Raw genomic sequence first — 24,681 nt, forward strand, 5'->3', positions numbered from 1 at the left:
TGTGTGTGTGTGTGTGTGTGTGTGTGTTTGTGTGGAGGGAGTGCGATGATCTGCGTAGATATAATAAGAAAATAACCCAATCTGGAGAGATGTTGGCTGCAAATTTCATATGAAACCGACACAAGGATTTTCACTGAGGAAACAAGTGTCGACATTGTTGATAATCACCAGAGTGCTGATTTATAACCATAACAATGTAATGATTGCTTGGCTTAATATTCAGTCAGTTGGTGCAAATGTACGTGGAACAAAGGGATAAGAGTTGATTAGCCACCCAGGTAGTAGATTACTGCGGCCTGTTTTACAACTAAATGTATTTTATAGCTGTCTCCATGAGTAATGGTAGATTAAACAAAGGGAAAGTAGCTACCCCAAATGTGTTTAATATGGTCCAATAAAAGTACAAAAGTAAACAGAGGCACAGGGAGGATAAAAATGTATTTTTAGACAATGTTTACGTGAAGCAGGGAAAGAGTTTGTAGAATAGGATGACCTGTTCTTGTGTATTAGGGTCTTTTTTTTTTCTCAAGGTTCTGAGGAGACTAGCAGACAAGCCCAACTGAGAACAGCATGCACCTGTCTACTGACCACACTGAACATTTGACACACTTGCACACACACACACACACACACACACACACACACACACACACACACACACACACACACACACACACACACACACACACACACACACACACACACGCACACAGTCTTAACTCTGTCACTTTTGGGGTATTTGCATAGACTTACATTCATTTCCACTGACCTAAAAATGGCTTTTGTCCACCAATTGCACAAACTGTCCCCAATCAACTGGTGTTAAGTCTGGTTTGTGTCCCCGAAAGTGTCGTAAGTCCTACCCACACACACACACACACACACACACACACACACACACACACACACACACACACACACACACACACACACACACACACACACACACACACACACACACACACACACACACACACACACACACACACACATTAGACCTCCAAAAGGCCTTTGCTCTGACTTTCTCACACCATGGTGGTAGCATAGCATGAAGGCACGAGTTTCAGCAGAGGGACAATTGGATATGAATTCACATTCCTTTTTCACCCTCTACTGATTTTCAGCAGTGGATAAAAACACCATACAAAATTATTGAAATATTTTGTCCAAGCTCTTATATTTAACTGTCACCTCAACTCAAAACCTTTTGTCATTTCACAGCAAGGCCAAGTAACCTGGCATTTAACTGTCAACAATGAACAAGGAATACATCTCTTTAAGAAATGAATTGTGGAGGCTGAATGTATCTCCACTATGACTTAAGATTAAAATTGGCATTTAGATTTATTTTTGGTCGGCACTCATATACACTGAAAAGAGATTTATTATCTGCATTTGACCCATCCTATACACTAGAAGCAGTGGGTGGCCGCAGGGAGCAACCCCAATTCTTTTTTGACAACACCAAAGGAGTATTAACCATAACATGCATGTCTTACAAACTGCTGTATACTCTCTGTGTAATGCAGCAAGTGGTAAAAACTGTTCTATTCTTGGCTTTGTAACCATTATGAGAAAAGACAAATTCTTTCATTGCACGAATGAATACTGGTTCCACAAATTCTAACACTGAGGTGCGACTGGTAAGCTTCATGCGTTAATAGGCCTCACCAGCTGACCACATTCCACAGCTGTGTGGCTCAAGGTCCAACACACACAACCCCCCCCCCCCACACACACATGCACACACACACACACACACACACACACACACACACACACACACACACACACACACACACAGACACACACACACACACACACACACACACACACACACACACACACACACACACTCATATCTGCTCAGTCTGGAACACCTTCAGAAAATAATTCAGGGGATTCAGGGCAGTCTGCGAGTTAAAGCCGATTCTAAGCTACCTTCAAAGTGATTCTTCTGTATAAATAGGGTGTTCAAAGTTCATCTGGATTCAGGGAAATTATGTTTTATGGACACGTGCTCCGCTTCATCCAGGCCTTGTAGCTTAAAAGTCTTTTATTTCCAAATTCAGTATAAAGAAGTCCAGTCTTTCAGTAGGACTATGATTTTATATTGCATTATGTGTTCTATGTGTTCAGATGTTTTGCATGATGGGGCATTTTTTGTCTGACGTACCCCCAAAGCCCTGTCAGCTGACCTCAACCACTTTGTTTCAATTTTGGTTTTAAACAGTACGTTATTTACTATTTACTAATTTGGTCCAGACGGACAAACTCTACAACTTTTAGATGGATTGCCATGACATTGGGTACAGAAATTCATGCCCCCTAGAGCAGTGGTTCTCAATCTTTTTTGGACCCCTTGCTTACAGAAACTGCATTAGGCTAATTGAAAACCAAGCTTACTTTATTGTAAATCAACATAACCATGATGCAATCCTCTTTATATTGTCTCTTTTTGTTCTCTGTCTCTTCCCCTGTGGACAGAAAGTGTGTTTGACTAGTGTCTGGAACAGGCTGTTTGTTTAGTTTGAGCCATTTTTCATATTGCCAGTACTTAGTATTTTCCCTCAAAACTCATTTTATTGGTGATTTTCTTTTTACAAAAATGAATGGCATATAAACATGCATATGGCAAAAACAGTAATTATGAAACTAATAAACACAAAAGAGGCTTCAGGGTAAATTGCAAAAATATGTGTGCTACAGATCAGTATTCAGTAATCAAAGGAGCAAGATTAAAAGGAAAAATACTAAAAAAAAACGACAACAGCCAGCATCACTGAGGTACAGCCTGGAACTGTTATGATTCCATATGTTCGAAGAGCGGTTGCCATATCTTGAAAAATTCCATCTTTTCTGATTTACTAAAAGTGAAGAATGTCTGATCCAGGCCTCATGGGATGGAGGAGAGGATAACTTGCAACAAAGTAACATCAGTCTTCTCGCCAATAGGATCAAGAAGGCCACAAGGTCCGTTTTAATTTTTGGCAGCACCACTGTATCCGGTATTACCCCAAAGAGCATAATGCAACTGGGTTAAAGGCCACCTGAAGTGACCCTGATAGAGTTTCAATGATTTTGGACCAATAATTATGAAAGAAAAGCAGGACCACAACATGAATCAGTGAGTTAGGAGCCTTCTTCTTCTTTGTGTTTGTGTCTGATGATGAGTTTGTATTGCTGATCAATACGAGGCTTGCTACTGAAAATAACCCATTATACTTACTATATTATTAAACAGAGGTAATTAGAAATACAGACCTGCTTCAGATAAAGGCCTGGTACCGTTTGCAGCTGAGGTAGATAAGAGTCCTGGTCACTATTTGAGGGAATACAGTATGTCTGTTAAGGCCATGGGATTTTTTAAAACCATATTGTATTATTTCATGGACCCCTTGCAGTTCCATCATGGACCATTAGGGGAATGCAGACCGCCAGTTCAGAAACAATACCCTTTAGGATGAATCCTAATGACTTTGGTGATTTGTGGTTTTGAAGGAAATGTCCCGACAACTATTACCATGAAAGTATGTAAACACATTCATGTTCCCCTCAGTATGAATTGTGATCATTTTGGTTATTATTCATCAACAGGTGAACATTTTAATTTGCCCAAGACCAAATATCTGTAAAGCACATGACATTCCCATCAGCCTCAGTTAGTTTGTACGTATTGTTCCTTCATTGTGTACCTTGTGTGTCATGTATAAAAGAATTTAGCTGTATGATATATGACAGCACTGTGGTTAAGGTCTGGCTAGGTGCAGGCACAAAAACATTTGGTTAGGGTAAGGAGAGAACATGGTTTGGGTTAAAATGATAATCTTCTTCTTTCGCAAATCCAGGGGATACCATCTAGACACGGCCCTCAGTTGCAGAAAGGAGTGTGCCGGTTGTTACAGTTGACTCTGGGAGGCATGTCATTTGTAAATAAACAAATAAATCAACATTTATTAGATTAAGATTATAATTTCTATATTTTTCAATTTAGTTGAGCTGGACACTGCAGAAGCACTCCCTGGGGTATAAGTGTCCCTGACTGGGAGTCAGTGTAATAGAAAGCCTGTACTACATTATCCAGACAACAACATGCGTGCGTAAGAATCCACTCTGCTGATGTGTCCTTGAGCAAGACACTAAATCCCCGCCAGCTTCAGGGGTGCTGCTGTCTCCTTGACCCTGATCTCTGACCTCCCTGCAAGAGGCCCAAGAGAGAAAAGGCAATTTTGCAACAGCAATAAATAATTGATCGCACTTTTATTATACCTCCACGCTGCTTACCAATCCTTAGTGGTCGGTCTGCGCTGTGAACCAGCTCCAGCTGGACAATAATGACAGGTCAGGGATCAGGTGTGCAGCTCAGATATCTAAATTCACATGGATCCTATTGATACAAAGACAGTCTTTGGGCTTTGTGGTATTTCTTTAAAGCCACATGTTTCAGACCTGTCCTTGGAAAGTTTGATGCTTTCTGTAAATCTGTGTGTATTTAATGAATTGCAGATAAAGTTTGGTTTAAATAACAACATGGAGAGAAAACTGTAGATCGTTTTTTAAGGAAACAATGCTGTGTTTATCTAATCATCTTGGAAATCAATGTGTGTTTTCTTAAGTACCAGCAGCAAGTAAGACACTGCTGGGACTTTTTTTCATTTTAGAAAGGGCTTTTAAATGTAGGCCAAAGCTTTGCCTCATACCATCTAAGTAATGATGAAAACAGAAGGAGAAAAAAAACTGTTTATGTTGTGAATCTGCCCCGCCTGTGCCCCTACTGCCTGGATTGTGCTCCTTAAAAAGTGATAATGAGCCTGTCTCGCGCCCTGGTACTCGACCCTCCACCAATCGGCAGCTTCGCCTGCTTCCAAATCTCCGAGCCGTCTGCGCATTGGCCGCTGCGTGCGTCACTCATGATTTGGGGGCAGCCTGTAGGAGGAGCCGGGTGGAGGGATTGAAGGGAGGGGTGGCGGGTTAGAGGCGGTGCGACTGTCAATTGTGTTCCCTATCCTCGTCAAAAGTCGTCTGTTGTTGCCCTGAGTACAAGCGGGACCATCACAGCAGCTGTGTTTAGTCCGAGAGATGCGCCCCGAGGTGCCAGATGTGCGCTCCTTTTGTACAGCTGAAGCCGAACTGCAGCGCAAGTTCCCCACCTCTCTGCACTTTGACATCGATGTGTTTTTGGGGGAGAATGGAGTAGGTTTCGGTCAGCCTTGTAACCAACGCTGGATTGTTTTATGCCCCTTTTCTCACTAACAACGCCACGTTTTCATGATTTCTCGTCATGCACTGAGGCTTTAAATGTTTTTTCTTTGATTTTTTTGGATGCACAAACTGTGCCTTGAACCCTTCGAAGATCAACAAGACTGAATGGTGAAGACTTGTTGCGCGTCTCCGGGGAGCACCACCGCACCATTCCAGCTTTTTCTCCAAGTGTGTGCTGTACCTGCGTGTGATGCTTTGATTTCCACAGAGCTGCGTTTTCAGTGTCTTGGGGATGGACTGTCAGCTCAGATAAACAACCTGAAGTCAACACAGTGTGGTTCACTGACTCTGAGCATTGGTTCATAATTTAGGAAATTAAAGGGGGGGATCAGTTTCCTCTAGTGTGACAGAGACCGCGGCTGAAGCGCGTATCCCTTCCTCCTTTTAAATGGCATCCACGCACAGCAGAGTCAAACTTTATTCGGGTCAGAAACGACGAGTTGATTAATTTTTCCCTCCACCTGTGTGTTTTTAAATCGACCCTTCATCATCATCCTTCTCGTCGACATGTCTGAGCGCGATGGATTTGGAGACGGGCTGTGCAGCGACGGAGCGCCGGACTGCATGCCGCCCAGAGTGTCCCGTGGCCGGCGGAGTGGTGTCATCCTCCCCGGTGGCGGCCAGGACACCGACACCATCCTCCTGGAGTCGGTGAAAGCAGCACCGCGCCGGAGCAGCATCATTAAGGTAAATGACTGTGATCACTGTGGTGTTTTGACCAGTTGTTTTGGCTCCAATTGACCTGTGAACCCCCACCTCAAGGTAGTGAAAATAGCAAAACATTGGGTCTATTGTTTATTCAATAAGTCATGGTGTGAAATAACACCCAATGAGCTGTGAAAACTAAGTGCAAGAGACATAATATACCTGGTCATGGAGTAAAATGTTTCAACAAGTGAAAAAAAAGTCTTAGGTAGGGTACTGCATTGAAAAGTAACAGGTCTCATTTTTAAGAGCCAGTCAGAGGCCAGACGTGTTTTGACGTGCATATGACAGGAGATAAAGGATCATGTTGTCTGCTTGTAATCTTAAATTCGTGTCCTGTAGGCGTGTCATACGTTTCAACTTCCACAGTCTCCTTCTTTGACCTTTTAACTGGGTTTCAAAGTGGCCATGCCACATTCTCAGATGATAAGGATAACTGCTGAAGGTGAAAAAATACCTGACTTCCGAGTCGTTGCTTCTGTGTGACACTAAATTCCCAGCGACTAAAAGCTGCTTAAGCATTCATTTATCCTCATAAGAATCCTGAAATACATTCTTCTGAGGATTAAACACCATGGCAAGAAAGTGTCTAGGAACAATGATTTTATAGAAGTAGTATTATGAGCCTATAGTGCAGATAATCACACACACACACACACACACACACACACACACACACACACACACACACACACACACACACACACACACACACACACACACACACACACATTGTAGGTGTATATCATTAGTGTTGGTCTACAGGCTATGAGACCCATCACCTATAAATCAACACACGTCGTGGTGACATCATGCTTTTCCGATACCACCTGTGCTCAGGTTGCAGGTCACCGGACCTGTAGATGGAGCAGGGTGTAGAAGTGAGGATCGTGTTTGGGGATCATCACCTTTCATGTCAAACCTCTCCCCTCAGTTGGAAGTTCTGCACCTCAGGTGATGCATCACCTGTCTGCGTGAGGTCATTTAGCCTGAAGAGATATGAGGCACGAGGAGGATTTCTGTGGTGTTAAAGACAGCTGAAGCAGTTGAGTCTATTTATCTGCAGTAGAGGCTTATGACCTTCTCATGATGAATCTGACCAGGCTCTTGCACGTACAGTATTATGGGACGTTTCTGCATATGAGCCCAGCGAGCCCCATCTGGAAGACCCAGCTGAACAGAGTGTCCTTTGACTGCTGCTGGGGGGGGAGGAAGGACATGAAAGGATGGGCAGATGAGAGAAGTGATGTCAGTGACAGGCACGGTCAGCCGTGACAACAAAAGCTCACCATTGAACCTTTTAGTATCGGCTAAAAGGTAGTTGGATTATCACCAACTGTCAACAAAAGTCTTTCTCAGTCTCTTAAAATAAGTCGGTGTATACTGGGTGGGAGCATTACGAGGAGAAAAGGACTGAATGTAGACAGTTCTTGCTCCTTGACTTTATACAACTTTTTTTTTTTTTTCCCCAAGACCTGTAAACAGACTTAGATGTGTAAAATTGGTGGAGTTCCCCTTTAAAGGAAGTCTATTGAGTTGAGGGGGACCAGTTGAAAGGAAGTGAAAGGGCGAGGCTGGCTTCTCATTACTACCACAACACATACTCACATGTGTCTGAGATGCCCACACAGACCATGTTACCTTCTATATACATGCACGCACACACTTCTGTTTGTTCAGCCCTCCTCCTCATCGAAACACACACACACACACACACACACACACACACACACACACACACACACACACACACACACACACACACACACACACACACACACACACACACACATGAAGTCAATTAAGGCAGTCCTTGTTCAGTCGGCAAGCTCTAAACTGTTACATGGATGCAGTAATTGCATGTTCAGCTAAAGAGCCAGCATGTAGCTAATGGTTAAGATAATTGTCCTCCTCTTCCTCCTCCTCCTCCTCCTCCTCCTCCTCCTCCTCCTCCTCCTCCTCCTCCTCATCATCATTATCATCATCATCATCATCGGCTACAGAGAGACGCTTGCCTGTTCTGGTTCATCCACTTAACATTCAGTTATCTCTTTTTAGTTTCGCCTGAAATGATCTTATTCCATTCATCCTGTTCTCAGTCATGTTTTTTTATTCATTCATGGTCATTCTGTCGTAACAGTATCATATATATTTGAATCAGCTTGTTCCAGTTTCACAGTGAAACTGTATAATGTTTAATCCCCAAGTGGTAATATTCTGGTTGTCTGGTGCATCATTTTAAATAGACTTTCCCCCCAAATTGCCCCTGAGATGTTCTGCATCTTTGGAAATGCTGTTTTTGTGGGTTTGACAATGTTTGTCTCTCGAGGGACGAATGAAATGGGACGTGGAACAGTTTCAACATTTATCGATGTGGTTAAATAGCTAAACTGGCATGCATATACGGTGCTATCCGTGCACACCCCAGCAGATGTGTCATTGTCAGTGTGTTTTCGTCATGTTTAAAGCAGGCAAAGTGCCCACATACTCGGTTTGGACCTTACAGATCACAGTGTAGTGAAGTGGATGGAGCTGCTGATTCCAGATTATCTTTCCTCACTGTAAATGAGCGCTTGAGAGTTGTTGTTTTTTTAACATTATGTGACTGTCCTGTCAAAACCATGCATGTCCAAAGTTGGTGATTTTTAACATTTCAGCGGAATTGAAGGATCAAATGTTTCTTCTTCTTCTTCTGGGGTTAAATAAATCATTACAAACCCCTCCTCTGGATTATCTGAAAAAAGGCTGTTTTTCTTTGCTCATGGAAAATTGATGCTTTGGAGATACATGCTTTTCACAGGATATTGGTCCCTAACCCTGAGCACAGACACACATGAGTCTCATAGCTGTTTCAACAAAACTATAGACTTATGTTGTGTAGATATAATATAAATGTGTCTCCTTTTTTAGCTTTTGAGTGTTGATATGTCAACTATTTCAGTTTTCTATCAGTTTGATATGGTGATTAATCACAACAATACCCATGGAGCACTGGGGCAAATGCTGTGTAGAAGAATTCAACCAGTGAGGCAAATGTGAACTGTAGCAAAAGGTTTGTTGATGCAGGAACAAAACCCTGAAACACAGTTGCTAATTTCACTAAAAAACGGAGTGAAATGTGATCAGATTTTTACTGCTGAATGAATTGACATGTCTTTTAAGCACAATGATCATGTGTTTCTTACCACAAAAGCTCCTCGAGAGTTGTGATTGACTTCATTGTGTCTCTGACTATTGAATCTTTGACCTTTCTTTTTTTATCAAAGACCTGATTTTTTTTCAAACACGGTTGCTCTTTTCTTCTTCTTTTTTTTCTCACTGATGATTCATCTTTGAGAGCGACAAGTCTTAAAGGTGCTCCAAAAACACGTCACCTCTTGACCCTTGATGCCAGAAATAACTCTTCCCACCTCTTCCTTTATTAAGAAAATAATTATGTGCTTGTCTGTAGAGAAAAGCCCTTTATTACTCCTTAAGGAAGTAGGGCTACAGAGAGGATTGAGCAAGACTAGGGGAAAGCAGAATGGCGCACATTAAAATTCAAGGACCATCTTATCATACGTTTCTGTTCAAACTTTCATTTTCTCTTGTAGATAATAGAAATGAAGCTGTGAAAGTGGGTGACACCCAGGGGCTTGTTGGGTTGTGTGTGTGTGTGTGTGTGTTTGACAGGAAGATAGAAAGACAAAGACCCCCCCCCCCCCCCCCCACCCGCTCTATGCGACTTGTTTTTTTACAGGAATACCCTGAACGCTTCAAGTTGAAAACATTTCAACTCAGAGCAAAAAATTGCCTGATGTTGTTTATGTTTTTTCCCATTATCCAGTTTGATGAATTGGGAGGCGGGCCTTTTGTAGTGGTGATGACAACAAGTGGCAATAACAGTCACGGAGGACAAACAAGTTCGTGGCTGTTGTTGGATACATGGAGCGATATGACTTTACCATCTGTAGTTGAACAGAAAAAGGCTGGAGCGAGTTTACTTCACAGCAAAATAATGGTTAGTCTGAGGACAGGTGATTCGTTGGTTGCCAAGCAACAATAATAAAACAAAGATGCAGCAAACTGCTCTTTGTAAAAAAAAAATTGTAGGCTTCAACAACAAACAAAAAAAAAAGCAGTGCAGTATTCTTTGTAACCTGTAAAAAGCACTCAGTCTGTTCAGGTCCTTCCATTTTAATGCAATAACATTTCACTCAGAAATATCCCATAACAAAATCAAAAATCTGTAACTGTTTGATTGTCCATCCCTCATCATTCCAGCTCATCTTCACTCATTCATGCATTGTTATTAAGCCTATAGTCATCCCTGTACGGATGAGCTGGAACTACAGCCAGATCGCCGCTTCATCACATATTAAGAGTGAGTTAAAGGGACGTTAATCTCAATCAAGTTAAACACATTAGGCTCGGGCTGTTATATCAATTTTCTCCAGCAAACCATCAGTAATTAGCTTACAGCATTACTGTGTTAGAGGCCAGAAGGCAAGCACTGTGCATAGTGGTAGGCATGCCAGTAGGGCCTGGGAGAGTGGTGTGGGATTAACAGTTGAGCTTTATGCACACACATGAGCGAAAACACACATACGCACACACACACACACACACACACACACACACACACACACACACACACACAGGATCCAGGGATGGGGGGCTCAAGGGAAGGCATGGTTGGATGTCTCCCTGACAGGCCGGTGTGTTGCCTGACTGCTTGCTGTTACCGCGCTGAAGGACAGTGTCTCTCCACATCTCTCTTGTGATTTTGTTTGCAGTGCAGAGCCTTGATGTCTCAAAGTTTGACCGCCAGACTGTGCCCAGTATTACAGCAGGGATTGATTCAGTTGGTTGAATATTATTGATTTTTAAGAAGTGAAATGGGAGCGCATTATTTTTGGTCATCTAAATCTTTGTCATTAGTCACTTGACAAGAATATCGTAACGTGACTAAGGCGGTGTTCAGACTGACTCCAGCCCTGTGTGAAAAAAAACAATCCTCTTGTTGCCGACATCAACACACAACCCAGAATTTGTGACTGTGTGGACTCTCTGAGCACGTGCCAGAAAAACAAACCGGTGACTTGTTTCATGCAATGTTTGTATGTATGTTGTATGTACTGTGTTCCCCATCATTGGCTCTATTCTCATTAAACAGTCACACACACCATTTGTTGCAATAGGAAAGTTCAGGGAATCATCAAAGTCAGTATGTTTCATCCTCTGGGGACACAATTACACAACAATCCATCTAAAAGTTGTCGAGATATTTCAATCAGAACCAACTGAAATGTGTTACTGTGGTTAAAAATGTGGTTATTTTAGAGCTTTTGGGTTTTTTTTCTTGTATTTTTAAATCAGGCCAGTTATCACATGGTTGTCTGAGCTGAGAAACAACATTAACAGACCATAAATGACTTATTGTGAGTGCACAGATGTGCCTTCACTCCATAAAGGGGAAAGTCATGGAAAAGTCATGGAATTTCATATCAAGGCCACAGTGGGAGCCCTGCTCATGTCTGATATGAGTCGCTGAGTTTATTTTTGTCCTTTCTCAGACAAAGTGCCATGTGCGCTTCTTATCCCACTCTGCTTCCTTCTCCTCTCCCATCTGCACTTCCTATTCCCCCCGTCTGAAATGCTGCATTGTGTCTTTCTCTTTTCCAATCCCAGTTTTTCCCTCACATTGTCATTCAGCATCACTCTGATGCTTTCTGTTGTCTTCCTTGGCATTATTGTTCTCGACGTGGCCCATTCGCTCTAACTCTCTGTTCCACTCCTGCTGTGTCGAGAAGTTAACAATGATTTGTTTGCAACGCACTCCTGGAAACCGGTCAAGAGTAATGACAATGTATCCCCTGTGATTGTGTGTTTGTGTGTGTTTGTGTGTGTGTGCCCATGCAAAGCAATTAGAGCCACTGAGGACCCTCTGTCTCCCAGTATCATTCTGCTACTGGTGCCACCTCTCTCCGGGAACACACACCACCTCATCACAGCTGCTGGTCAGGAGTTTGTGGGTGTGAGAGCAAGAGACACACACACACACACACACACACACACACACACACACACACACACACACACACACACACACACACACACACACACACAGACATACACACACACACACACACACACACACAGACATACACACACACACACACACACACACTTGTTATTTTTGTTAGTCTCTCGGCCTTGAAGAGGTCCACAAATGTGAAGTGCCAGCAAAAAATTATACAAAAATTAAACTCCTCGCTACATAACAATCCAGGAGGAAAACACCAGAAGAGAGCGGCCTCGACATATTGACACCTCTCGACTTCAACGCTACAATACAGGCAGCTTTACAAGGGCAGCATTCATGAGGATGTGTGTATTGGATTGCAGCAGTTGTAATGTTTGCCCGCCGCCTCCCATTTAGTGTCAGACACACAAAGTAAGACCCTTTGGGACATTTACCTATCTCATTACACACATGTCAGTGTAACATTTGAGTCATTTGGCCGCCAAAGTTGCCATCATGGAAAATGTAAGACTTCAGCATAATTTTCGTAACCTTTTCTTGCAGGATCCTAAACTTGATAAAGAGTGTAAACTTTAAATTGACATGTTTCTTATCCTAACACCGACTCAAAGCAAAAAAAAAGGGTTTATAAATCAACTGCCCCTTGTGAAAAATTATGTCACATGATCCAAAAACTTGCAAGTAAACAACTACCTGGTAATTGCAATTTTGATGTATTTCCAAGTACAGCAACACACATAGAAAAATGTAATTGTGATCAAAATAATATTTGAAGTAAAGATGCTAATATCAAGAAATATTTACATATTAATAACAATAAATATTCATCAGTAAAATAGGAATTTGGAAGTAGACAAAGTCATGCTGGAGTCATGTTAGATCCTTATAAGGGAAAACACAAGCTTTCATGGCCGTATGCTATATTTCCATTATATGAATTGGTGTGTTGGAGTGTGTTGAAACACCTGCAAGTGATGCATTTAGTGTTGTCTGGGCTGTTTTATTCTCCATGGTGTTGAGATGTTGATGGGTTTATTGGGTCACACGCATCCTGGTTGATGATGATTATAACAAGATCATACACATGTGTTTATCTCACTTGGTTGATTTATGGTATTTTCCCTGCAGAATATTGAAGTAAAACAGCTTTATAAAGGCACAGCTGCAGTGTTGTGTTGTGTTATCATTTGGTCAAAGATTTGGGCATCCTACAGCAGAAAACATAGTATTTTCTTCACCTCATGGCATGCACCAACTATGACATTGACTACCCTAAGGTTCATTAAAAGTGCGAAAAAACAACTGGCATTTGCCTGAAGGGATATTGTGTTATGTAAGCGTTTGAGCCTCCTTTGGCTTTGCACCTGCACAGAAATAGAGTCCAATGTGTGAACCATTTGTACAGTGTGATTGACTGATTGCACATATCAGCTGGCTTTAATGTTAAAGAACAAACCATGCAATGTAAGAAAGCTTATCAGCACCTCATTATTTAGCGATTATAGCTGGACTTAAAATGAATGAGAACCAGGGATTTGGTTTGTTTATTTGTTTGAAGTCACTATAAGCAAATGGATGCTGATGTTAGGTGATGTGCTTTTTAACCATTAGACCACCAGGGCTAATGATTAAGCCCACTTTGTGTAAATTTAACCAATAAAGTTTTTAACCACAAATTGGATTTATAATATTTAGAGCACCATTTCTCATTTCCTCACTTGTGAACTAATGATGTTCACTAACATACAGTGAATATTAAAGTGTTAGCATGGAGCACCGGAGCAAGGGATTGTCAAGTAATGCAGTAATGCTCCAGCAAAGGCAGTGAAGAAGACTGCAAACTAGTAAACATGGATGTAAACAATGCAGGTTTTAAATGATCTTTTATAATCTACTTTAAAAATGTTTTATGTGGCAGGATAATGCATTCAACACATTTGTTGAGAAGAATGTTTTTGAGTAACATGACTTTAGTCAAAACTCAACAGGGCACCTTTAAAGTCATCCTTTTTTTTTGCTGTAAAAATGGCAACAATATGATTTTCACTTTTGTTGTTGTTGTCGTTAAGGGTTTTTTATTTTTTAAAAAGAAGGTGGAGTTGTGGTGCATCAGAACTTCTGCTTTTTATGTGTTTTTGTGAAGATGGAGCGAGTGGTGTGTGTGTGTGTGTGTGGGGGGGGGGGGGGGGGTTGGAGACACAATGTAAACACCACTGCAGTTTACAGGCTAAAGATAGACAATGTTTGTCGCTTTGTTTGGTTGTTTGCAGTGGTTTTAAAGAAAAAGGACCAAAATACTTAGCGTGTGAACTGACTGGTGTTAACCGATGTTAACGATGTAGTTTGATTTTCTAGGTATTCAATATAACACCCAAAAAACATCCCCAAAATTATGAATAAAAATTTCACCCTTTTAAGAACTGACTTCTTTCTCTCAAAGTCATTTAAAAAGCGGACCTGAAGGTTGCCGCACGACAATAAAAAATAAAGATAAACATATTTAAACATTTAAATTTTAGGTGGACTTTAACAGATTTAGCAGATGGCAAACAGGCCATCTGTATTACTGGCAGTGTGTATGTAGGGAACAAGGATGACTGACAGAATGAGAGAGAGAGAGAGAGAGAGAGACACTCACTTAAAATGTGTGAGAGTGTTCATGTCTGTTATTAGAGTTAATACGAATTATGTAGGATTTAAAAAATGACCTTCACTTCACACTGTAAGGTTTCCAGTGCTGGAATTAAAATACCCAAGCATAAAGAGGATTTTTAGATTCGAATAACTGAAAACACAAACTAGTTCAAAGTTGAGGGACTGCCAGGGTGACTGTGGCAAGGACAGAAGAGAGAGAGAGAGAGGTTGAAAGGAGGAGTGCAAGCCGTTTATCACTTCCTGTTCAAACCCCTCTCCCTCCCTCTCGCTCTGTATACCCACACATAAACACATCTCTCGGTTGCACAGCTGTCTTTCCTTTCTGCCGCTATCAGTCTTTCAAAGTTTTCAGGTTTTGAAAGTAGGGAGGGAACATCTCCAGAGCAGAGGGCAAGGAGGTAGATGAAGAGCAACACTGATATTGTGAAGAGAATAAAAAAGAACAGGACTAAACGTGAGCGGAAATATTGGGGGAAAGGAAGAGAGGGAGAGAATTTGGGAGTTATCCAGGCACATGCAGTTTGCTCTGTGTGTGTGTTGTGTTAACCTCGGGGTGCATAGATGGGAGAAAACTCTAGAGACTTCACGTCGGGTTGTTTTGCTGTTTTGGGCTTCAGCCTAGAGGGATGCACAAATACCCAACACACAACACACAAATCCTGGGTGATGTAACAGAGGCTGTTTTTCACGCTGCGTTTGCTGGTTCGAATACTCCATCACGGCAAAGGTCTCCTTTCACGTCTTTACAAATGTTGCCAGGAAACCACGTCGGTGTGTTTTACACCGCAATCACAACTCACAACAGAAAGTCACACGGTGAAGTTTAACCATGTGGCTTTGTTACAATTAAGCAATGATGTGGGATTAAAGTCGTGTCATGATAATGGAACAAAATCTCCCAGGAATCAAATAAATAAATGTCAGAAATCTCAATCGGTGGATGAAAAGAGAGATTATTGTTCACTCTTTTAGTTTTGTTTAGTTTCAATTTGTTTTCACCTTCAAATTCATTTTTTGATTTTGATTCTTGTGAGATTTTGTTGAACTATTATGACACAAATTTAATCCGATACAACGATAGAGGCTTGGTGATGTACTACTCACAAGTCTAGTGGGTGAGCTACTTTCAGTATCGTATGTCTTTCCATTCAATAACGGTTTATTTGAAAGGGTAAGAAAACTTGCAGAGCTTGCTACTGTAGCATGCTAACTGTCGGTTAGGAAGCTAGTCTGGTGGTGGTTGAACAGAACAGGACAGCAAGTTCACACTGATTTCTCGAGACGTATTTGTACCATTTGTTTCAAAACTGTCTGCAAACCATTTCAATAAAGAGGAGCAGTTTACACTTTTGACAGAGGAGGTTAAATAAATGTGCAAAACAGCTAATCAACTACGATAGCGTCCTCCATTTTGGACTGTTTGGCTCCTCAAAAGTCAGCAGTGTCAAGATGTTTAAGGGCATTCACCAAAGTTGAACTCAACATCAATTCCCCTGGTCCAAGCAAATCCACTGGACTGACTAAACAGGTTTTGAAGCAAAGTTTCACCATTTTCAGCCAGTGCTGGTGTGACTTGGCTTGTCTAACATGGGTGGGGCCAGGTGAACAGGCCACCAGAATGGATCATTAAGAAATAAAAAAAAAACAAAAACAAAAAGAAGGCGTCTTCTATGATCTCAATGGAGAGAAAAATGTTGTGTATCAGTGAGGTATTTTATCTCCCCTGTTTTCTTTTGTCAGCAGTGCAGGAATGTCACTCATGATGTTATCATGACGCGCTCGCATGAATTTTCTTCCCTTCAACCACAGCTCGACTTAAACTGACCAGCTCTTTCAGGTGAACTCCTTTTAAGGTTTCTAGGAAAGACATTTGAAATGAGCAAACTTTCAGGAAAACCACTCCTGTATTCACACTAAGCTGCCACTTTGAATCACCTTTAGTTACTCCCAAAGCTTCAGTATGCCCTTCTCTAACATTTTCTGCAGCAGTGCTACATCATCACACTGTTATGAGTGTGTCCACTTCAGCTGACTTGTGGGTTTTTAAAGCCAATGGGTGTGTCCAGATTTACCAGAAAGTTGAACCGAGCTGTGTGTCTGTGTGTGTGTGTGTGTGTGTGTGTGTGTGTGTGTGTACTTATGTACTTGAGAAATGTTTGTTGTTCACTATTGAAATTAAACAGACTTAAGGTAGTTATAAGCTTGTGCGTGTTTGACTCTGAGTGGGTTTCTTCTTGGTTAGTGAGTCACTAAACATGTGCATGTGTGTTTCTCAGTGTGCGTGTGTGAGTGTGTGCAGAGGACATGTTTCAGCTCTTTTAGAGCACAGGAATGCAGTGTGGCTGCCAGAGTCTGCTGCTGTGACATCACTGGGACCAGCGGAGATCCCTGGCACCACACTCACCTGCTACCATGGCAACTACAGGACCCATGACAAAACCCCATAATCCCAACCCAACTCCCTCTCCACACCCAAAAACTATGTGTGTGTGTTCGAACATCCCTCTGTACCTTTTGAATAGCTTGTCAAATGTGTGCATGGGTGACTGCAAAGGTCCTGAAGATATTATTCCTGTGTGTGTGTGTGTGTGTGTGTGTGTGTGTGTGTGTGTGTGTGTGTGTGTGTGTGTGTGTGTGTGTGTGTGTGTGTGTGTGTGTGTGTGTGTGTGTGTGTGTGTGTGTGTGTGTGTGTGTGTGTGTGTGTGTGTGTGTGTGTGTGTCCAGAGGAGTGCGTCCTCTACTCATGACTGTAATTGTGTTCGGTATGCAATACTTTTTTCATCCTTTTTGGTTCTTAAACCTGCTGATTTCTTGGCCACTTGGGGGCAGCTTAGTACTTATCAAAAACAACTCCACTCTCGCGAGTTTTCAGAAACATACTTCTCCTTGAGTGAGACCTGGTTAGACACAATAACAAACAGACTGGATCAAGCCAGAACAATGTTTTATTTCTCAGTATGTTTCTTTCCATAATGTTGTCAGACATTTAGTAATAACTCACTATTGACAATCTGAGCCTGGCAGTGGGAAAAACAAGCACCGATTACATCTCAGCCTGGTTTGCAGCTGCTGGCTGGAGTGCTCTGGCTCAATACTGGACCAATTTCAGAAATTGTTGACCCCATCAATCATTTAGACAGAAAATAGGGTCCAGGTTGAAAAAAAACAAGCATTTCCTTTGAGTCTCCTTTAATTCTTTAGCATCTCTTATGAATTCACCGTGGGCAAATCTCCCAACACAAATAAAACAATTATCTGGTCATATTTCTGATAGTTCATCAATAGTTGAAGCTTTTAATCATCATCTAATCCACCATTTCTTTCCGTCAATCATAAAATCCTACTCCACAAATTACAGTCTATAGGTTAAAATGAAGCCATGCTTAATTGGTTCCACTGTTACCTTACAGAGAGAACTCAGACTATTGCTGATGGTTCTCAGTCAAGCCTTCTTACCATCAGAAATGGTATGCCACAGGGGTCTATGCATGGTCCACTGCTGTTTACTTTATACGTAAATGACATCCTCTATTAATACTTCATTGTCTATTTTTTTTGCAGATGATACAATCTTATACACCCCAGGCTGCACCCCAGTCTTTAGTCTGCATTTGATGCTTTGCAATTATTACTCCTTAATCACAGACTAGTTTTAAATACAGAAAAGACCAAGTACATGGTATTCTCAACCTCCACCAGTGGCTCTGACTGGTGTTGCAACTTTAAATAGCACCAATATCACTCCTGTTGAGTCATACAAATACTTATTCATATTCAACATTTGACTCAAAAATGAAAAATCAAACTTGGCTTCTTCTATAGAATCAAAGGATGTTTCTTTCAAACTGTAAGACCTTCATGTCTGTCCTTGACTACAGAGAAATTCAGTATTGCCATGCTGCCACATCAACCCTTCAGTTATTAAACCCTGTGTGTTATAGTGTATTACACTTTATCACAAATGACACATTTTGTGCTCATCATTGTTCTCTGTATCTTGAGGCTAGATGGACTACAGTCAAGAAGAAAAAACATCTTGTTATTCATCTATACAGCTCTACTGTTGAAAGCTAACAAACTGCTTCACATCTCTTCTTTCTTTTAAATCAAGGAACTGCAGTACGCAATCTAGTAAGTACCTCACCTTAGATATCCCACATGCACACTGTAATGTTGGCTGTTTTTGCTCTCAGGTCTCTCATGGAAAATAGATTTTAATCTCAGTGAGACTGCCTGATTTAAAAAAGATTTGAAACTACAAACTACAAACTTAACAATTATTACTGCTTTATATGACTATTTATGCTTTCACCAAATGTAATCATTAAGAACACACAGGTACAAAGGCTAAAAAGCAAAGTGACTGTGACTGTAAATTAACCATTTGCAATATAATTATTTGATTCAACCCTATCAGCCTGAGGCTTCATGCTTAATAAACACTGAGTGTGTTGAAAACACTATGAAGTACTGATGCACACGTTACCATGGTTACCAAGTGATCACATATTATTATATAGATTGCTTGAGAGATTGCCTCCTTGGCAAGAGCATAATCAACTCATGATTGCAGAAATGTAAGTAGTAGTAGTACTGGTAGTTGTAGTTATAGTTGCTGAAATCACAAATCTGCTCTTACACAATCCTGTATTGGGTCCATGTTGTGTTTGCATCACCTATGTTCACCAAACAAAGAGTCCAACATAAGATCTGACAGTGTCCCAATTAATCTCGTATCTAGAAAAGTAAGAATGAAAGTCATGCCAAAAGGAATTTTCATCATGAACATCACACGCCTGATCTGTTCCTCCTGCCTGTCAGTCTCACTTTCCTACTGCACACACACACACACACACACACACACACACACACACACACACACACACACACACACACACACACACACACACACACACACACACACACACACACACACACACACACACACACACACACACACACACACACACACACAGCGAAGTGAGAAGTGTGAGCGTGGGTTGTTGTTCTTGGAAGCAGCCATCAGTGGTCGCTAACAGGATTACCTCACTAATCATCTTTCTCTATATCCTTAAGGGACAAACCACTTTTACATCCGTCCAACATCTGCTTCTCTTCTGTGTGTTTTTGTCTCTCAGATACAGCGCCGTTGGCTGGACTGTTAACCATCAACCGCTGAGCCCAAATTATTCTCCATCCATCTCCATCTAACTTTTAAAAACATACTTCTAAATAGATGGTTTCTATGCATTTATCTCCTGAATGTGAAGGATAGACATTTCTTAGAAAATTGGAGAATGAAGGAGGGGTTTGGATTTGATTTACTGTATAATCTGCAGTCAGCTACTTGAATCAGCTACGCAAATGTCTCAGACCAAAATGAGCATCATATCAAATACCTACCACCATTATTACTATAAGCCTACATGATGGAAAATCCTCAAAACCCATAATACAATGGTCATTTCACAAATGATCGTTGAAAACGGCTAACTATTGAGTAAACTTTCACAATTTGATTGCAGGATCATTGCTGATTGACCTAGATTATATGAACCACAAAAAATGGAAACATGACAAAGTCTGTCTTTTTTTAAATTATATGATCTGGTTAAACTTCCCCTACTTCAGTATTGTTATGACCCAACTGGTCCACTGGCTGCAATATGAGAATGGAAACAGACATAAGGTTAAGATTAAATGAAATGACTGGATTTGCAATTACAAAGAAAGGAAGAAATAGAGCTCTGTTCTCTGAAGCTAATAAACAGTGCTTGCAAGGAAAAACAGTCTTTAAATCTTTGAATGATTAATATTACTTAGCAAGTTTGCCAGTGTGCCAGTAAAACAAACACATTTTTATAATTATAATCACTACAGATTGATTCTATAATCAAATCAAAGACATTTTAAATGCCCATTATCCAACTTAACCATTTCTCTTCCATCAAGCTTTGGTTCAGCTAAGCTTATAGGACTTCTATTTGTGCAGACAGTCAGCTCTCACAAAAAGCTCCTGAGCTTTATCATTATTATTATTCCATTCCCCTGCAAACTAGAAACAGTACATGAACACCAAATTCATTTCTTGCTCTAACTAATAAGGCTTCCAAGTGCCCCTTGGCTTAAAGTTAGGTGCTTCTGTCCAAGAGAGAACACCATGAAATCATGCTGTAACTGCATCTCTTCATTTCCCACATGCAAATTTTAACATTCCTGTGCACAGCCCCCCCCCCAACAAAAAACCAAAAAAAAAACCAAAACACAACAACATACAGTTCTATTATTACAATTCAGGAATCATATATATATATTTACACACACACACAGTAAGTGCATTCTGGGATGATTACATTTAATTATTAATCCAAGAAATGTGACAGTGTTTTGAAGATGACTCACAACAAAAAAGTCAATTTGCTTTTACGGCATATGAAAATAAGTTGTGTTTAGTTTTAGAAAATTGTGATTACTGAAATCCAGTCATGTCTCGAACAATAAATATGCCCTAAAAACCAAAGTGCTGCCTAAAAAGGATACAGAGATATTTTGTGTCCAGCTTATATTAAACCTGAATAAACAAGTAACGAGTAAGATGTTATTCTACTAATTTTCTGCTTATATCCAACATTTGTCATCTCATTATTTGGACAGTCCTTCTCTGAAATGATTGCATTTATAACTTGAGTGCTCTCTCGCTGTTTCATCCTTGCGGTTGGTCTCTCCTTCACCAGCTTTATTCAGCCTTGCAGAACGAATTGTGAGAGAGCGAGAGAAGAGAGAGGGAAATGAAAAAGACATGGGAGGGTGGAAGATTTGGTGTATGTGAGACACAAGTGGAGAGGGACAGTCGGCTGCTTTTGAACACACACATTTCTGTGAATCATCATGTGGAGGCTGCAAGTGAAAAAAGGCAGAAGCGGAAGAGAGAGAGAGAGAGAGAGAGAGAGAGGGAAAGAGAGAAATAAAAGGTAGACTGGAAATAGACAAACAAAAGAAGCTATTCAGGACCTGTGCACCCTCCCACAGCAATATTGACACTTTATTGCTGTATTCCAATATAATATCCTGCTCATTTTGAAGGGCTTCTCTCTGACTAACCTCTAGTATATAAATTCTCATCCCTCTGTGATATTCATGTTTCAAGCTGTTTGGGAAATCATTCCCTCTTTGCTACCTGGCACATTATATTTACTTTCTACTGTTTTATGTGTCCAGTTTCTCAGTGTGAAATCTGAACTATGTGAGCTGTCCTCAAAAACAGAGCAGACTAAACAGTTATGTGACACAACATCTGCAGCTGATGGCAGAAAATTATAATAATTTATGAATGTTAGAAATCTCATTTCACTGCTCCCCATAGCGTAAACGACTTGAGTGTTTATTATGTAGAAAATAGCAGATGGAAGAACATGAAGAGGCATCAGTCTGACTGTGCTTCGGTGTTATCTTAAAAGATAACGCGGGCAATAATCTGTCATTTTTTTTATTGTCAACAAAGCTGTTAAAAGATGAAAAACTAAGAGCGATCCTGCAACAAGTCGGCGAAACCTGCTCCAGCTTACCCTTCTGTGCTGTAGACCTCCACTGTTGTTTAAAAAAATATCACAAACACATCAATCAGACACACAGCTGCACTGACTGACATGTTCCCTTATTACCATGAACATTGGCACTGTAATTTGAGTCAATCAACTACACGTGCAGCTGAAAATAGTCCCCAACAAATGCACTGTTCATTCTTCTCTCTGTTTGATGGAAGGTGAGTACTAATATTGCAACAGTAGAAACAGATTTAAGATGACTTGTACTACATTGAGCGTGTATTTAATCCAGTTTGTTGTACATTTGATAGATCGTGAGTGATAAAAGTAACGATGTGAACTTGAGTACTCAGCCAGATAAGGCAGGGAACATTCTGCTGATCTCTTATCTTTCTAAATCACACACTTGTGACGTCCTGTACAAGAATTCTCCATTTCCACCCAAGCTTATGCTGCATGATTTATAGTTTTCTATATCAAGTAAAACCTCAACTGAATTGCTTATAAAACCTTCCCTGCATGGTATGGCAGCTGGGTGGCATTATGTACAGTATGTGGAAAGTTCACACACGGCCACGCTCTGCATTTTGTGTGTGTGTGTTTGTGTGTGTGTGTTTGTGTGTGTGTGGCAGGGTGCACCACAAAGAGAGTTGAAACCGAGAGGTGACAGCGTAAGTGTGAAGAGGCTACAGGAGCTGCTGCATGCACTTCGCAAACAAGACCAAAACCCTTTTTTTACACGTTCAGTTTTCCCCCAGAATGCTTTTGAGTCGGGGGTCGTGTGAACAGAAGCAGTACCGCGCTCGCTGTTCTGGCAAAGTTGATCTGAGGTTTCTCCCCTCCTGACCCTAATGAAATTCCTGGGAGTCTTCCTTTGTGAGAGCATAAACAAAATCAGTAAGAGTTAGCTGACCAAACAGTCACACGCTGTGGAGGACCGCTTCATTCAGCAGCTGAGTTATAGCAACCACGCATATAGGATGAGAGATGAATGTTGGAAAAGAAGGAAGGTAATGGATGTTTGCTTTTTGTCAGCCAAGACTGAGGGGACATGGGAACAAATGTCATCCCACTGGAGGACGAGATGAATGGAGGTCTTAAAAATAGTTGAGAAAAAACAACTCCACCTGTTTCTTTTCTTAAACAATTGCATGCACATTAAATTCAACATTAGACACTACACCCACCATGTAGGAGCATCACTTTTGGATCAGTGTTAACAGTGAGAGCAGGATAAGAGGTCATTTAAATGAATCAATCCTGAGGTCAGTCACAGTGATATCTAGCCAAGGCAAGACAGATAAATGTGCTATCTATTGCATAATGAATAAATGAGGCGGTTAAGAAGTGCTTCATGTTGATTTAAACTGAAATGAAGACAAACAAACTTGAATCCAACAGAGAGTGTAAAAGAAAGTAAAACCATATGTACAAAATGAGAGCCAATCATGGAGAAGATAATCAGATAAATACAGGCCATAAACGCAACATTAGAAGGCAGCAGAGAATAATTTAAGCCTGCTTTTAAAGGTCAGAGTTTAGGCACGCTATTCCCTGCAGATATATATTTCTCCTTCTATTGTTTTGAGATATCTGCGTCTTTAGCCATTACCTCAGTGCATTTGAAAAAGTTGACAGAAACATGTATTTCTTGAGGGAATGTCCCAGTAACTCAGGATAATCCACCAACCTCGCTTTGAAGACTTTTAATTGGCACTACCTTTCTGGTAGAAAAGTAGTTTTAATGATTGCGATCCACAGTGAGGTAACCAGGAGATTGTTCGTGATGAGGAGACTTTGCTGTTTTGAAGCTTTGAGCACCCAGAAGCCACACTTTTCCAAAAGAGTTATATAGCACTGAAACTTAGAAATATTGTCTGGATTCATATAGTCTGAGGTGATGTCAGTGTCTCAGATATTCAGTTTATAATGATAAAAAACAGAGAAAAGTCCCATATTTTTGATCAATACATTACTATTAATCTATTATCTAAATACTTGCTGATTAGTTTTTGGTCAATAATTGTCAGCTCTAGATACAACAATAAGATACAACCAGGGGTTAGAAGTGTTTTTTATGAATTGACCCTTTACAGCTGAGTCGAGTCAGACCTGGATGCAGATGAGGTTTAAAAAGACACATTATGGTGCTTTGTCTGAGGAGTATGACTTCAGTTCAGTTGCAGTGTATGAGCCACTTTACTCACTGCTGTTCTTATTGTCCTGTGAATGTAGATGGTGAGATCATTGTGCTCCCAGACACGCCGAACGGACTGATCACATCTCGCATAAGCCATAAAAACCTCCTCATTAAGACCATTCAGCCACTCCTCTTTGTGTCTGTCACACTCTGTTGTATCACTTGAGCTTAAATGGTAAAGTCCAATCTCTCTCCATCAGCTTCTCTCTCCTCGAGCAGCCATTCCCTGTACGTCACCCGTGACCTGTAACCTTGAATGAGGACATCTTTGGTTGGTTTCCTTGGCTACC

General features: G+C 40.9%; 1 protein-coding gene across 1 annotated transcript in view; it reads left to right on the forward strand.

Annotated features, from left to right (window-relative positions):
- The first annotated feature begins 5,769 nt into the window (after positions 1–5,769).
- The window catches only part of plcl1 (phospholipase C like 1), a 76,948-nt gene continuing 58,036 nt past the window's right edge, over positions 5,770–24,681 (forward strand). The window contains exon 1 of the mRNA XM_062431726.1: positions 5,770–5,949. Within this exon, the coding sequence (XP_062287710.1) occupies positions 5,770–5,949 (180 nt within the window). The remainder of the gene's footprint in view (positions 5,950–24,681) is intronic.

The sequence above is a fragment of the Scomber scombrus genome, chromosome 13, assembly GCF_963691925.1.
Source record: "Scomber scombrus chromosome 13, fScoSco1.1, whole genome shotgun sequence".
Classification (NCBI taxonomy): domain Eukaryota; kingdom Metazoa; phylum Chordata; class Actinopteri; order Scombriformes; family Scombridae; genus Scomber; species Scomber scombrus.